We start from the raw sequence: 15,152 nt of genomic DNA, 5'->3' as shown, positions 1-15,152 counted from the left end.
AACAAGGTCATAGTTCAGCCTAACATGATACACCTGAAAATGCACCAAACCCTTCCTGAGAAGAGGAGGTAAAGTCCTTGAGGGATATTTACTCTTCTCCCGATAGTCCATAATTTAAATACTATGACATAAAATTAGCAATACTTAAATACTGATATAAAGTTAATACATCTTATCTTACATGATAAAGGAATAGGAGAGGAAATAAAGCAAAGATATTTGCTTAATATATGTATATATATACATAAACTTTTTTTTAATACTTTAAGTTCTAGGGTACATGTGCACAATGTGCAGGTTTGTTACATATGTATACTTGTGCCATGTTGGTTTGCTGAACCCCTCAACTCATCATTTACATTAGGTATTTCTCCTAATGCTATCCCTCCCCCATCCCCTTACCCCATGACAGGCCCCGGTGTGGGATGTTCCCCGCCCTGTGTCCAAGTGTTCTCATTGTTCAATTCCCACCTATGAGTGAGAACATGCGGTGTTTGATTTTCTGTCCTTGTGACAGTTCACACAAACATATTTTTAAGCAAAATAGAGAAAAATACTCATGACAGTTACAGTCTTTATTTCTATAACTGGTCACATGGTCATAGCTGGTATTGATAATTACCTTTTTGTACTATCCATTCTGTATTCCCATTGTCTTCAACAAGCACCTTAGCTGGTGATGGTTTTCTCACCTAGTGGAGTGACCCAAACCTTCATTTCATTTGTAGTCCTTAATGGGTTGGGTTGTTGTATTTTTCTACTGACCTTAATCACAGGGCATAGTTATATGAAGAGATACCCTAAGGGATCTCCTCTATTCCAGACATACTCTTCCTTCCAACACTGTGGAATAGTAGTCCAATTTCCCAGTGGTACTCTGGATCAATCATGCCAGCCAACACTGTAATTCCCTTCTTAGCCTGTTGACTCAGAGACATGAAAATCCCAATGTGGCTGGGTGGCATTTTAACCTTCAGTTGAATGGAGTCATTGTTGTGTCGCCTGATGGAAGCATTCTTCCTTCTGGAACTAACTTCTAGGCTGGCAGAGCATAAAGTTGTGGGAATAGGAAGCAAAAAGTTTGCTAGTGGGTCACTAGGGATAATGGTGAGTGGCCTTTCTATTTCCCCTCCTTGATTCCTGGACCCATGAATGCTGAAATGAGAGAAATAGTAGCATATATTGGATACTGATTCAGAGCATATTTAGCAGTCTGGAGAAATTTGTTCCAGCCCTACAAAATATTGTCACCTAGCTGCGCTGCATCTGTGACTTCAAAATGACATTCCACAATTTTAGCAAGCCAGCTGCTTCAAAATGACGAGAAACATGGTAAGACCAGTGAATTTCATGAACATGAAACCATTGTCACACTTCTTTGGCTGTGAAGTGAATTCCTGTTCTCCTTTTCCCCTGCAAAGGGAAGTGATGGCTGAGGGGAATCCTCCTTGGCAACAGGATTTGGGGGTGAGAGTGTAGTATGTGATGACAGCATTGGGGTTCCAGAGTGTAGGTGTGTGTGAGGTGGTGTCAGGGCTGGCATGTGGGATGTGGCAACTCTGGCACTAGGGATGGTGCAGTAGCAGCTTTTGCTCAGGGGAGGGGGAGCAGTGTGGACTCTGGGCAACTCTGTCACTAGTGCAGCTTTGACAAAGACTGTGGGGGTCCCTGGTGATAAAAATTGTGGTGGCACTGCCGATCTGTGCCAGATTGCGTGATGGGGTGATGCAGGTAAAATGCTTCCTATGTTTTTCTACGTGGTCACTCTCAGTTTTTCTTCTCTACTGGGTTGCTGCAGCTTCTTCACTGTGCTTTGGAGATTTCTTGGATTATTTCTGTGTGTGCTAGTTGTTAAATCATTCATTGCATTTGTGGTGGGATGTGGGTTGGGACTTCCTAGTCTACCACCTTGCTGATGTCACTCTTTGTAGAAATAGTTTCTGAGGTCAGTGTTTAATATTTGTTCGAACATCAGGGCTCCCCTGAGCTGCTTTATTCCCCACCCCTCTCCAGTAAACTAGCCAGTCTACAGTCTAGGCTATATCTTCATTAGATCCATGAATCTCTTCCCACTACAATCTCCAATGTTCTTGAGAGTGCTCTTAGGCTTACTCTGTTGCAAATAAAGTCAGTTCCTTTGGGAAGAGTTTAGAAGCTATTTGTTTTATGGCCAGTTTTCCCTTCTAGGCAAAAATCTCTGAGTCAGGACTCTGGAGCTGGGGGTAGGGACAGTGCCAAGCCTGTTTTTGAGTGACACTGGTACTCCAGAAGCTTAGCGGGTGGGCTGCAGCCTAGGGTTCTCTCAGCTTCCCAGTCCTGGTGTGGAGCCACTGTCTCATGAATGAAGGCAAGGGCTATCAGGCCCCAGTATTCTCAGTGTGCCACATCTAAAATGAAGCCTTCATTTCACGGCTGGGAATTGGAAGAAAACAGAGAGCACCCTACATCTTGACTGCAGTCACCCAAGACTTGGCCTTGGCAACAAGGTGCTAAGGGCAGAATAAGAAATGTGACAGTCTTGCCCTATGTTCTTGGCTATAGTAGTCTGGAGGGCAGTTTCCACATTGCTGAACTGTGGGGAGGGAGATAAAAGGAGTCTTGATTCAAATACCACAGACCTTCACATTTTGTATGGAATTTTTATATATTTTCTTGAGTAGATGTTTCTTCATTGGCTTAGGGTAAACTCAAGTCCATTTCCAGAGGTCATTTACAGACCAAGACTAATATTGACTATGCCACTTTAAAAACATGGTTTCCAAGCTTGCTGTAGTCTTTGCTATTCGATTTTGCAGCAAGAAGAAAGAGTACAGAGGGGTGTCCATGGGGGATTTTATTGACCTTGCCGGAAAGTAGGACACATCACTATCACTTGTATGTTACAAGGGGGTAGAAATAATGTGTTTCACTCACCAGTGAAATGCAAGTGTTCACCCCAATGGTAAGGGAAGCTGGGAAGTATCATTTGCCATGGGTTTAACAGTTTTGCCACACGGGTACTTTAAGTTTTCACTTAGCTTATTTGTATTTTCTAATTTTGCACAATGGATCTATATTTCTAATGCAATGTAAATATAAATAAATTAATAAATAGAGAACAAGCAGTGAGGCAGTAAGTGCAGGGAGTAGAGACAATCTCTTCTAAGAAGTTTTGCTGGTGCCGTTACTGGAGTGAGAAACTAGGTTAAGAAAAGGTTTCTAAATATGAAGATTCTGATATATTTTTGAAAGTTGATAAGAATCATCCAGAAGACAGGAAACAGTTAATAAGTGTTTGAGTTGATTCTCCCTAAAAACTATATACAGTGTCTCTTTCACTTGAGAGAGGAGAGGGAAATAAAGAAAGAAGGGTTTCAAAATGGTCTCCCTTGCTATTTCTTCTCGCTAGATGGTAAGGTTCAGGATTTCAAAGCTTTCCTTGGAACATTTGCAAGCAGAAAAAAAAAAAACCACAAAAAAACACCAACGACAAAACCAGTGCTTACTGAGCTTGACAAAGTAACAAATTGTGGAAATTTCCAAAGCTAATTATTGCTGTTTTTCTAAAAAATTCCTTTGATATGCTAAGAGTTTTAATTAGAGTCATTAAATACAGAAACCCTTGGGTTGCAAAGAACATAGGAATAGCCTGCTGATGTGTTGATTATGGGTGGGTTGCTATTTATCAACAGAACTTACCCGTGACATACAAAATGAGACTGTAATGCAGTGGGACTGCCTTTGCAAACTTTCATGGAGTTAACTTCAATACCGGACAATCTACTGGAAAATTCTGTGACAGATAAAAAGAGGGCACTGCGGGAACATATAAAGAGAGAAGTTAATTCTCACTGAGGGAACTGGGATCAACTTTAGAGAGGACATAGCATTTGAACACATTCCAGAAGGCCAGTAGGGATTTAGACAGGAGAACTTGGAGAGAAGGCATGCTAGGCTGGGAGTGCCAACATGGCTGGAAGGCAGAGGATGAGCAATAGGAGGCGCTGGGAGTTAGCTTGGCTGTGGATGGTGAATGTGCAGAAGCACAGTGGAAGGTCAGTCCAGAGAGAGACAGTACGGCCTGGAGGATGGAGGGTGATGCATGCCAGCTTAAGGAGTTGTGCTTTCAACTCTTAGTTCTGACCAGTTTTTAGAAAAACTAATCTACTAATAATATGGAGGCACGGGTGAGGATGGAAGAAATATTGGAAGCTGACTAGAAGGAGGTGAGTGCACAGTTTGTTCAGGAGGTGATGATGACACATTGATTAGAGCTGGCAGAGAGATGTGGGGGAGATATTAAGACACCCCTAGACATGAGGAGGACTTTTTACAGCTTCCAGAGAGGAGAAAGTGGTGATCACAGATCTGCAGGGCTCTTTGAGCCTTCCCCAGATGTGGGACAGAGAAAGTTTGAGGTAGATGCCGTTTTAAGAGCCAAGACAAGGATTCTCCCTCTCTGCAGAGCATCCTTGCAAACTCTCGAGGGAAACCAGTGCTTCATGTTGTTAAAGTTTTACAAGTTATAACATAAATTGTTCTTCAAGTGCCAAATGCAGTGACCAATAAATCACTGAGAGGATTCTCTGAGATTTGCAATTGTGGAATCATCGATTTTGTACCTAGCCTTGGCTGCACTGAGCCGGGTCTCCTCTGAGGCAGCATGCTGCAGCCCTGCCCTGTCCAGTCACCTCACTCTCACCGGGAAGAATCCTGTTCTTTAGTGAAAATAAGGCACAGAGGTCCTCACAGGTGAATGCTCCAGGTGCACCCCAGAGAGCTGCCCCACTAGCTCTGGCTGGCTGATGCCGTGTTTGGCTCCAAGCACTTCTCGCTATAAATCCACCACAGGTGTCCTCACTCTCCATCACCCAGTCCTTTGTTCCGTCATTCATTTAGCAAGACTTCACTGAGCCCTTAGAGGCTCGCTGCTTCCCTGTGGGGCTACAACAGTAAACACCACAGACAGGTGCTGGTGGGGAAGACAGCCAAACAGACCAGGAATTATAAAACACCTCGAAAAGTGCTCTGATGGGGGAAACACAGAGTGCTGAGGAAACATGTGGGAGAGTTGTTGGGGAAGGTTCTGGAAGGAAGTGGCCTGGTGAGAACTTCAGTCATCTTGGATGAGTTCCTCTTCCAACGCTCCAGCCCCACATACCATCTTCTATGCGTTCTGTTGATTCTTCCCTATGACATCTACCAGGTCAGTCCTCTCCTTTCTATTATTTCCCATAAGGAATTTTTCCAACAGCTTCTCTGGGAGGCAGAGTTAGGAAACCAGGCAGGCCCGGAAGTTTCAGCTGTGTGGCCTTGAGCGAGTCACTAAACCCCTCTCAGTCTCAATTTCTTCAACTAAAAAATGGGGACAATAATGCCTTACTCGCAGATACATCTTGAAAAACAAATAAGAAAATATTTCAAAAAACAGCCCCAGGTCTGGCATTTAAAAGATAATCATTCCAGTTTCCTTTCTGAGCCTGCAGTCTCTTCTCTTGTTGAACATACTCTCTTGACAGCTGCCAAACTCATCTTTCCCAAACTTTAATCTTATCTCTCCCTTGCTCAAACATTTTCAGATTCCATAGCCTATGGAATAAAGGCTGTCACTCAGGATCTCTGCAGAAATGACTAAAGAGAACATAGGAAGGAGAAAGGTAGGGGTTCCAGGAGCACAGGGCAGGGGTCTCGCTCACACAGGCCGTTGGACATCTGGAAGGTTCTCAGAGGAAGCGATCCCAGAGCTGAGAGATAAAGGCTGAACTAGGTAAGAAGAGGGGGAAAGGAGGTGTCCAGATAAAGGCTGTTAGGGAGGAAGCAGCCAGTGGTGCTGGAGTGCAGAGAGCAGGGAGGTGGTGAGATGGACCAGGGCCTGTCTGGAACCCAGAGCCTAGTGGGTCAAGAGTTTTTTGGCTTATTTACCAGATGTGAAGCAAAGAAAGCCATGCCAGTGCTGTTTCCTCTGTTGTGTTTTGTTTTTGTTCGTGTTCGGTGAGACAGGGTCTTGCTCCATCACCGGGCTGGGTTGCAGTGGTGCCATCTTGGTTCACTGTAGCCTTGACCTCCCAGGCTCAAGTGAATCTCCCATCTCAGCTTCCTGAGTAACTGGGATTACAGGCATGCACCACAATGCCCTGCTCATTTTTGTATTTTTTGGTAGAGATGGGGTTTCACCATGTTGTCCAGGCTGGTCTTGAACTCCTGAGCTCAAGTGATTTGCTTGGCTCGGCCTCCCAAAGTGCTGGATTACAAGGTGAGCCACCGTGCCTGGCTGTGCCAGTGTTTCAAGCTGTTGCTTGTTGACACATCAGTTTTTCTTGCTTGGACAGGATGATCTCTGTATGCTTTATGGTAAACACCACAGGTGTTCAATACATTTAACTGACCAGGTGAATGCAGTTGTAACTATAGAAATGGAGGGAAAGAATTCTGGTCACTGCATCTTCTGATTTTTCAGGTCAGAGTTCCTTGAAGCTTCACGGCAATTCCCCAGCCACAGAGTGTCTGAAGACTGCTGCAGGTCCAGTTTGAGTTGCTTTTACTCTCCAGGAACACACAGATGTGACTAAAAAAATCTGCATTCCCCCAAAGTAACAAAATTCATGCTACTCCAGAGACCCAGACAAAGGGGAATTAAGCTTGCTTGAACTTGAGCCTGGGGACCAGGACGCTGATGGAGGCTTTGCAGATTCTTGGGGTCTCCATGGAGACGAACAGATTCTGGCAAAATTTCCTTCTTGAGAGAAAGGCAGTGTTGGCTGCTTTCTTTCCTCTGGACGCCCTCAGAATGCAAGACTCATAAAAGTGCTGTGTATAGATTCTCTGCAGGCACAGGGCCATTTTGTACCATTTCTGGCTTCTTCAGAGCCCTCCTGAAGAGCTGTCTGGCATTCAGCATCCAGGGTGTCCAGCTGCCTCCACGAACAGTAAGAGCTCATCAGTAATGGGTGACACAAGTCACACAACCAAGAGCCATGTGTCTGATTCATAACACCTTACGCAAAGTGAATGCTCACGATGTTTTTTAGCAAAAAATGTGTGGAGAATAAAAAGGAATAATAGCCAAGTTTCCAGGTGACTCTCTTCCTTAGAGCTGAAAAACAAAAACACATGGTTCAGGCTTCTCAAATGTTAAGGGCTTACAATTAACCTACAATTAACCAGAGATCTGGTTATAGAGAAGCTTCTGATCTGATTCAATAGGTCTGGAGTGTAGTTGGAAGCTCTGCATTTCTAACAAGCTCCCTGGTGGTGCTCTTGCTACTGTTTCGCGGACTGCCCACAGGGCCACAAGGAAGTAAATGGGGCAGCCAACTGTCAGTCAAATTCTGAGCCAGGGCAACAGTCACGCTTGAGTTTACATGCATGAGGTCCAGTGTAGTGTTGGAAGATTCATTTCTTTTACACCTGTGGAAATACATGAGCATGCATACTGTCTTCATCTGTTTGTGTTGCTATGAAGAAATACTTGAGGCTGGGTAGTTTAATAGAGAAAAGACTTTTATTTGGCTCACAGATATGTAGACTATACAAGAAGCATGGCACCAGCACCTACATCTGGTGAGGCCTCAGGCTGCTTCCATTCATGGTGGAAGGCAAAGGGAGCCAGTGTGCAGAGATCACATTGTGTATGTGTGTGGGGGGTGGGGAGGTGTGTGTGTGTGTGTGTGTGTGAGAGAGAGAGAAAGAGAGAGAGAGAGAGGTGGGAAAGGAGGTGCCACGTTCTTTTTTCAGGAATGAATAGGATAAGAATTCACTTATTACCTTGAGGATGACACCAAGCCATTCATCAATCTTCTCTCATAACCCAAACATCTCCCACCGGGTCCCACCTCCAACATTGGGAATCACATTTTAAAGTGAGATTTGGAGGGGTCAAACAAACCAAACTCTAGCATATACCAAGCACACGAATTGAATGCTATCTTTACACCAAGGAGACAAGTGTTGTGGGCAAGTCAATACAGCATATGATTTTGAGTGATTTTTAAAATATTTCAGAATCATTGAATAGTTTTAGTTTTTTTTCATCATAGCTTCATTCCCTCAACAAGTATTTATGGAATATTTGTCATGTATTAAGCATCTCTCATAGCCGTGGAAGACACTCTTCCTATTCTCCTTAAGTTCCCTGTCTAGTGAGTGAGGCAGAGAAAAAACAAATGATAATAGTATAACAGTGTCGTGATAGTTCACACCAGCATTGTACAGCAGCATTATGTGAGCCATGGATTCTAGCCTCCAATGTAATTTAGAATTTTCTAGTTCCCATGTTTAAAAATGTAAAACAGCAACAAACCCCATGTGAAATTAATTTTAACAGTATATTTTATTTTAATCCACTGTAGTCAAAATTATCCTTTCAATTCGTAATCGATCTAAAAAGGCATTAGTGAGATATTTTGCATTTTAAAAAATGCTAAGTGATAGATAGATTCCCCTCCAAATCTCTCGCTGAAATGTGACCCCCACTGTTGGAGGTGGGGTCTGGCGGCGGGTATTTGGGTCATGGGGGCAGATCCCTCATGCATGGCACCGTGCCCTTCTCATGCTAATGAGTGAGTTCTTGCTTTATTAGTTCCCACCAGATCTGACTGTGGAAAGAGCCTGGAACCTCCTCTTTTCTGTTGCTTCTTGTCTGTCCATGTAACATACCTGCTCCCCCTTCACTTTCCACCATGACTGGAAGCTTCCTGAGGCCTGACCAGAAGCAGATGCTGGCACAATGCTTCTTGTATAGGCTTCAGAAGTGACAGCCAAGTAAATCTCGTTTTTTTGTAAATAACCCAGCATCCAGTATTCCTTTACAGCAACGCAAAATGGACGAATACACTAAGTTATCAGAATCCGGTGTGCATTTTGCCCTTAGAGAACATCTGAATTCGGACTAGCCATGATACACACACTCAGGAGCCACACATCTGAGATGATTGCAGTCGTCAACCACAGTGCACCAAAGACTTACTCATGTAACCAAATGCCACCTGTTCCCCAAAAACCTATGGAGATAAAAAATTTTAAATAATAATAATAAAAAACAGAAAATGGGGGCTCAGGAGATGAAGGCACCGGTGGAAGATCCAATAAGCGATAAGTAGCCAAATCAGGATGGAAGCTGAGGAGTGGAGTGGGGGACAACCGCGTTTGCTGTAGAAGCTGAGGGGTGGGTCAGGGAAAGAGGTAATCTACTGCACTGCAGGGAAAGGTGGGAGAGTCACATCTGGAGGGGTAGAGAAGAGATTTGAGAAGCTTCTGCTACCCGTCCCAAGGAATAGATGGGTGTGGTGGGAAGGTGGGTCGCCACTCCTGGAAACAGTTGAGAGGGCAGGCTTGGTGCTTAGAAATGGACTCAGAGAGAAACCTTGGTGCTCTCTCATCCTGCATCACTCACCTTCCCTCTCACCCGTGGCTGGCTGAGAGACTGTTGTGTCCAGAGGCGCAGTGTTTCTGGCTTCTTGTCCTAGCCCAGTGAATCTATTCTGAATGTGTTCTGAGCCTAGGATGGAGCTAAGCCTTGTGGCTTCTGTTCACTGAAGGTTGACTATCTTCTGTCTTCCTTCAGGGCAGGCTTGGAGTGACCCTGTCCTCCTGCCTGTTTTTCTCTTGCTCCTAGAGCTCCAATGCTTCTCTGAGATGATGCCACAGTGGAGCCTCTGGCACTTCAGGAAAAGAAGGAACTGCTCTTGAGAGCTCTTTCCAATAGGCTGTCCCAGTCAGCTAAAGCAGTGGCCATAGAGCGGTGGCCATAATCAAGGGGCGCTCATTCTGGTTCTGACTCTGACCAGAAAGGTGAGACACTGTGCCAGGCTTTTTACAAACATTCCCAACTTATCTCCCCACTTTTTTTTTTTTTGAGCTACCACTCAGGCTTACATCCTCTCCCTCTCCTTCTGCCAGAGGAGGAGAAGGACGATCATCCATGGCAAAAGGTAGTTGCAGTGAAGCAACACCAACAGCCGGCTTCAGCTTAGGAGAGGATGCTGCGCCTCCACCCGGTGGTTTCCGGGGCTCTACCTGTTCAGAGAAACTTCTCTAGCAGCAAACTATAGAAATAATCCCTGAAAGTACAGTCTTGCAATTCATTCCTCTTAATAAACCAGTGGACAGGTATTGGCGTCCCATTTTACAGATGTGAAAACCACAATGTGATACCAGCTTACTCCTGCAAGAATGGCCATAATTAAAAACTAAAAAAGTTAATAGCTGTTGGCGTGGATGCCGTAAAAAAGGGAACACGTCTACACTGCTGGTGGGAATGTAAACTAGTACAGCCACTGTGGAAAAGACCATGGGGATTCCTTAAAGAATTAAAAGTAGAACTACCGTTTGATCCAGCAATCCCACTACTTGGTATCTACCCAGAGGAAAAGAAGTCATTGTACAAAAAAGATACTTGATCACACATGTTTAGAGCAGCACGCAATTGCAAAAATGTGGAACCAACACAAATGCCCATCAATCAACGAGTGGATAAAGAAACTCTGATATATATATATATGTGTGTATATATATCCATCTAATGGAATACTACTCAGCCATAAAAAGGAACGAATTAATGGCATTTGCAGCAACCTGGATGGGATTGGAGACTATTATTCTAAGTGAAGTAACCCAGGAATGAAAAACCAAATATCGTATGTTCTCACTCATAAGTGGGAGCTAAGCTATGAGAATAAGAATGACACAATGGACTTTGGGGACTCAGGGGGAAAGGGTGGGCAGAGGGTGAGAGATAAAAGACTACTAACTGGGTTCAGTGTATATTGCTTGGGTGATGGGTGCACCAAAATCTCACAAATCACCACCAAAGAACTTACTCATGTAACCAAATGCCACCTGTTCCCCCAAAAACCTATGGAGATCAAAAATTTTAAATAATAATAATAAAAAAAGAAAATAGGGGCTCAGGAGATGAAGACACTGGTGGAAGATCCAATAAGTGATAAGTAGCCAAATTAGGATGGAAGCTGAGGTGACTGTGCTTCCCAAGGCCCCTGCTTTCTCCACAGTACACTTCTGCAAACACATAGATCCCAGAGATGTGTGTCTTGTATTTTATACAATAATCAGTCAACAAGTGTTTAAGACTGACAGGTGGGGAAGAATGCTCTGCCAGGTATGCAGGACCTGGTTCTCTCCTCAACAGCTTACGCTCTAGGATGACATGCAAAAGCCTGTGATAGGCGAACAAGCAGTGAAATAGCAAACAAACAAACAAACAAAAATCAAAATAGCTTCAGGAGTAATTTGTGAGTGAGCCTAGATACAATCAGTTAGCATTTAAATTCATAAAAGCTTTAACCTTGGCTGGAGGAGTGTCAGGCAGCAGCTTGGACATAGGTGAGGCATATTTTGAGCTGAGGGCAAGTGGGTCTTCCTAGACTTCCTGAACTCACACTTACAATTTGCCCAGGATTTCAATCTTATTGTTTTCCAGGCAGCAGTGAGGATGCCACGGTCCCTGGGTTTCTAGAAGACAAGTTTTCAGCTGCAGATATAAACATTAGGACGTCAATGTATCTGTCAGGAGAACACCTGGGACAGTGTTGAGAACACAGAACCTGGAGGCTAAACCCCCAGCTTTCTATGCTAGCTGAGAGTCTGTGGGCACATTACTCAGCATCTCTGAACCTCGTGCTCCTCCTCTGTGACATGCAGATTGCTAAACCCATCTCACAGGGCTGTCTTCTGCATTTAAAGAATAAAATAACACATGAGGGGTCTAGGCGTCTATCAATGTTTCTGACCCACTTATTTTTTATTAATCCTTTCCCTACACCTAATACTCTAACTAACCTTTTGGATTCTCACTTAATGAGAAAAAGCAAAATTAATTTGAGCAGCTTTGCTATGAACATTTGCAACTGGTTTCAGTTTGGGAATTCGCCTTCATGGAGAAGAGTGGGTGGATCTACAAGGCACAAACCATTTCTTTTCTTTTTTGAGACGGAGTTCTGGCTCTGTCACCCAGGCTGGAGTGCTGTGGCGCAATGTCGGCTCACTGCAACCTCCGCCTCCTGGGTTCACACCATTCTCCTGTCTCAGCCTCCCGCGTAGCTAGGACTACAGGCGCCCGCCACCTGGGCCGGCTACTTTTTTTGTATTTTCAGTAGAGGCGGGGTTTCACCGTGTTAGCCAGGATGGTTTCGATCTCCTGACTTCAGGCACACACTATTTCTTGACAACTTAAAAGTCATTCCCAATCTCCTTTCCCCTCAGGGCCTCTTGCTCAGAGGCCAGAGCACCAAACACTTGCTTATAAAGGCCATGCAAGTCAGTTCTGCCCCATCCATTCTCTCATGTTTCTATGCAGCACTCAACAGAGGGTATGAGGACATTCAATATGTGCCAGGCACCATTTTGGTCACAGAGGAGACAGGCAGAAAAGAGAAATAGGTACAGTCATGCTCCACATGAAGATGTTTTGGACAATGACAGTTGGCATATATGATGGTGATCCCATAAAATTAGAAGCCCATATTTTTACTGTACATTTTCTATGTTTGAATATGTTTAGATACAGAAACACTTATCATTGTGTTACAATTATTCAGTACAATAGTATTCAGTACAATAGCCCGCTGAACAGGTCTGTAGCCCAGGAGCGATAGGTCATACCATACAGCCTAGGGGTGTGCATGCTAGGCTATACCATCTAGGTTAGTGTAAGTAAAATGTAAGATGTCCACATAATGATGAAATTGGCTAACAACACATTTCTCAGAATGTATCCCTGCTAAGTGACACATGACTATATATGCATTAGATAATGCTATGAAAAGTAAAGCATGGAAAGGATGGGGGAAGGGAAGCTGGAATGATGAATAGGATGGTTGGGGAAGGTCTCACCGCAAAGCTGAAATGTGAGCAAAGGCTGAAGGAGGTGAGGGGGTAAACTGGGAGGTTAGAGGCGGACATCATGCCAGACGGAGGGAACAGCAAGTGCAAAAGCCTAGTCAGGGAGAGTGCCTGGTCTGTGACAAAGCAGTGGGAGCCCAGGCTGGAATGTGCAGTAGGAGGAGACAGGAATATGCAGTAGGGGTGAAGTCAGTGCAGAGATGGGCTGGCCAGATCACGCAGTCCTCCTAAGCCCCCCTGAGGAGCCTGGACTTTACTCTTGAGTGTGCTGGGAAGCTGTTGGAGGGTTTGGAGCGGAGGACTGGCACGGCCCCACTTCTCCTTCAATGTGCTCACTGTGGTTGCTGTATTGAGAACAGACAGAATGGGGGAAGGGAAGAAGGTGGGAGCCATCCTAGGCACTGGGTCATATGATGGCACCTCGGACCAAGGGTGGTAGTGGAGGTAAGCAGACATCAGCTGGAGGCTTCTCGAAAAGGTTTTGATTTCCTAATAAAAAGAGACAGGCCGTGCTGAAGTGGCCCTTCTGCCTTTCCTCTTCTTCATGGCCATGACGCTCTGACTTGCAGCAGCCATTTTTGGCTAAAACACATGGAGAGACATCGTCCCCTCATATTGGGTTCAAAGCTGAACCTCTGAACAAAGGGCAGTGACTACTTAGCTGCAGAGTTGTTGTTTTGTGAATGAACAGACTCCTGCCTGGGAATGCTCTGCAGTCAGGCTTTCTGTGGCTTGCAGCTGAATGCACCATCTTCAGTGAAACCACGCCCTCAAAGACTCCCCGCTCTCCTGAACCCCTTCACCAAGACCACACCAATGAGAAAGGCCAGATTTGAAGCTGCTCATGAGCTACTCCAAAAAGCAAAAGGCCCGTGGGTGACTGCAGGGGGAAGGGATCTCAAACACGTTCTCTCTTAATCCCCATTCATCTGAGCTAATCTCCAAATGGACAAAGTAATCAATTTAAGTAATAAATATGGCTTATTCCAAGGGCTGAATAAATGACTGGAACAATTCCCCAAACTGTGGTTTCCATTGAATAATTGAAATTATGCAAGGGCATGGAAATTTTTCAACAAATAAAATATGTCTGAAAATCTATTAAAGATATGTCTGCAAAAATCATTTGAAAAGGCCCAACTCAGCAATAAAAAATAAATTACATTTCCGTTCTTGCTCTTGCTCCCTTTGGGAAAGAGTCCATTACAATCCACTTCGTGGACAAATGAAACAGGCACATTTCAGAATAAATGACTCCCCATGTTCTAACCAGGATATTTAGACCATAAGATAATGATTCTACACTGAAAATAGGAAAACATCCCTTCACTGTTGCTCTGATAATATATCTGCTGTTGTGTCTCATCCGTGGGGCTTTTGGAATCTGAGTTTTCCACCTGTGAATCTGAGTGACAGACAACTTTACTCAGAGATGTTGGAGCTCATGTGGGCCAAGTAGACCAGCCCTGTGGGGACTGAAGCCTTCACGGGAATCTCTTATTTGTGTTTTCATCATATCCTGAGCACCAGGGCTCAGAGGAGAAAGGCCCTCCAAAGGCTAAGCTGGAAAGTTGATCAAAGGAATGTAATTTTTGAACTGTGAGTCTAAAGGCCTTCTGGGTAATTTCTTTCCAATGTGATGTAGCTTTGTAAGTTGGCTTCAAACGTTGGTTGAGTTTGTGGCCCCACCAGCCTCCTACATTGTCCTCTTCATATTGGGTTCAAAGCTGCTTCCTTGACTCCTCTTCAAATAAAGACCACATAGCTTAAAGCCATAATCTTTTTTGCTTCTGTTTCTTCTCATTGGTTTTTATTGTTGCTCTGAGAGCTGGCCTGCATTCTGCTAAATGCCTTGGGCAAGGCATGATCTGTGGTTTCCCCTCTCCAGATGGGCACCAGCATGCAGAGGCTGCACATTTGTGCTGGATTGGGCTGGCCATCCGTATTCACCTTCAAGCAGAGGTGATTCATTCTCTGGGAAACTTGGAATGGGCAAGAGACACAGCTTCTCCTCACTCTGAGTCCAGACCTCCTCTCAACTGAGAAATAGCAGATTCCATTGCTTAAAGAAAGCTAGTTTCCTCTAGCTCCAAATGAAGAAATAAATAAATAAATAAATAAATAAATAAATTGCCCACATGAATGGCCTGCTGCATGGAAGGCAGGCAGCTCAGTGGGGGCGAGATGATAACTAGTGGTTGAAGTAGGGCCGCTTCCTCCAAACACAGAGAAAACTACAGCTGTGCTACCAGCCTTTATCTTGTAAGCAAGGGAAGTGGATTCTCTTAAACAAGACCAAGGCTCTTGCTGGGTGT

At 44.4% G+C, this 15,152-nt stretch overlaps 1 protein-coding gene and 1 non-coding gene across 2 annotated transcripts in view; one reads left to right on the top strand and one right to left on the bottom strand.

Annotated features, from left to right (window-relative positions):
- The window catches only part of ACTR3 (ARP3 actin related protein 3 homolog), a 125,042-nt gene extending 113,338 nt beyond the window's left edge, over positions 1-11,704 (top strand). The window contains exon 14 of the mRNA XM_025405510.1: positions 11,417-11,704. Coding sequence (XP_025261295.1) covers positions 11,417-11,426 — 10 coding nt within the window. The 3' untranslated portion in view covers positions 11,427-11,704. The remainder of the gene's footprint in view (positions 1-11,416) is intronic.
- Positions 9,838-10,053, bottom strand: LOC112636861. Its single transcript, XR_003122322.1, has one exon. It is a non-coding gene; the product is annotated as a small nucleolar RNA U3 (small nucleolar RNA).
- Positions 11,705-15,152: the final 3,448 nt, after the last annotated feature.

Source organism: Theropithecus gelada, chromosome 12 (genome assembly GCF_003255815.1).
Source record: "Theropithecus gelada isolate Dixy chromosome 12, Tgel_1.0, whole genome shotgun sequence".
Taxonomy (NCBI): Eukaryota; Metazoa; Chordata; class Mammalia; order Primates; family Cercopithecidae; genus Theropithecus; species Theropithecus gelada.
The sequence above is the reverse complement of the archived record's forward strand: the minus strand, read 5'-3'. Positions and strand labels throughout refer to the sequence as shown.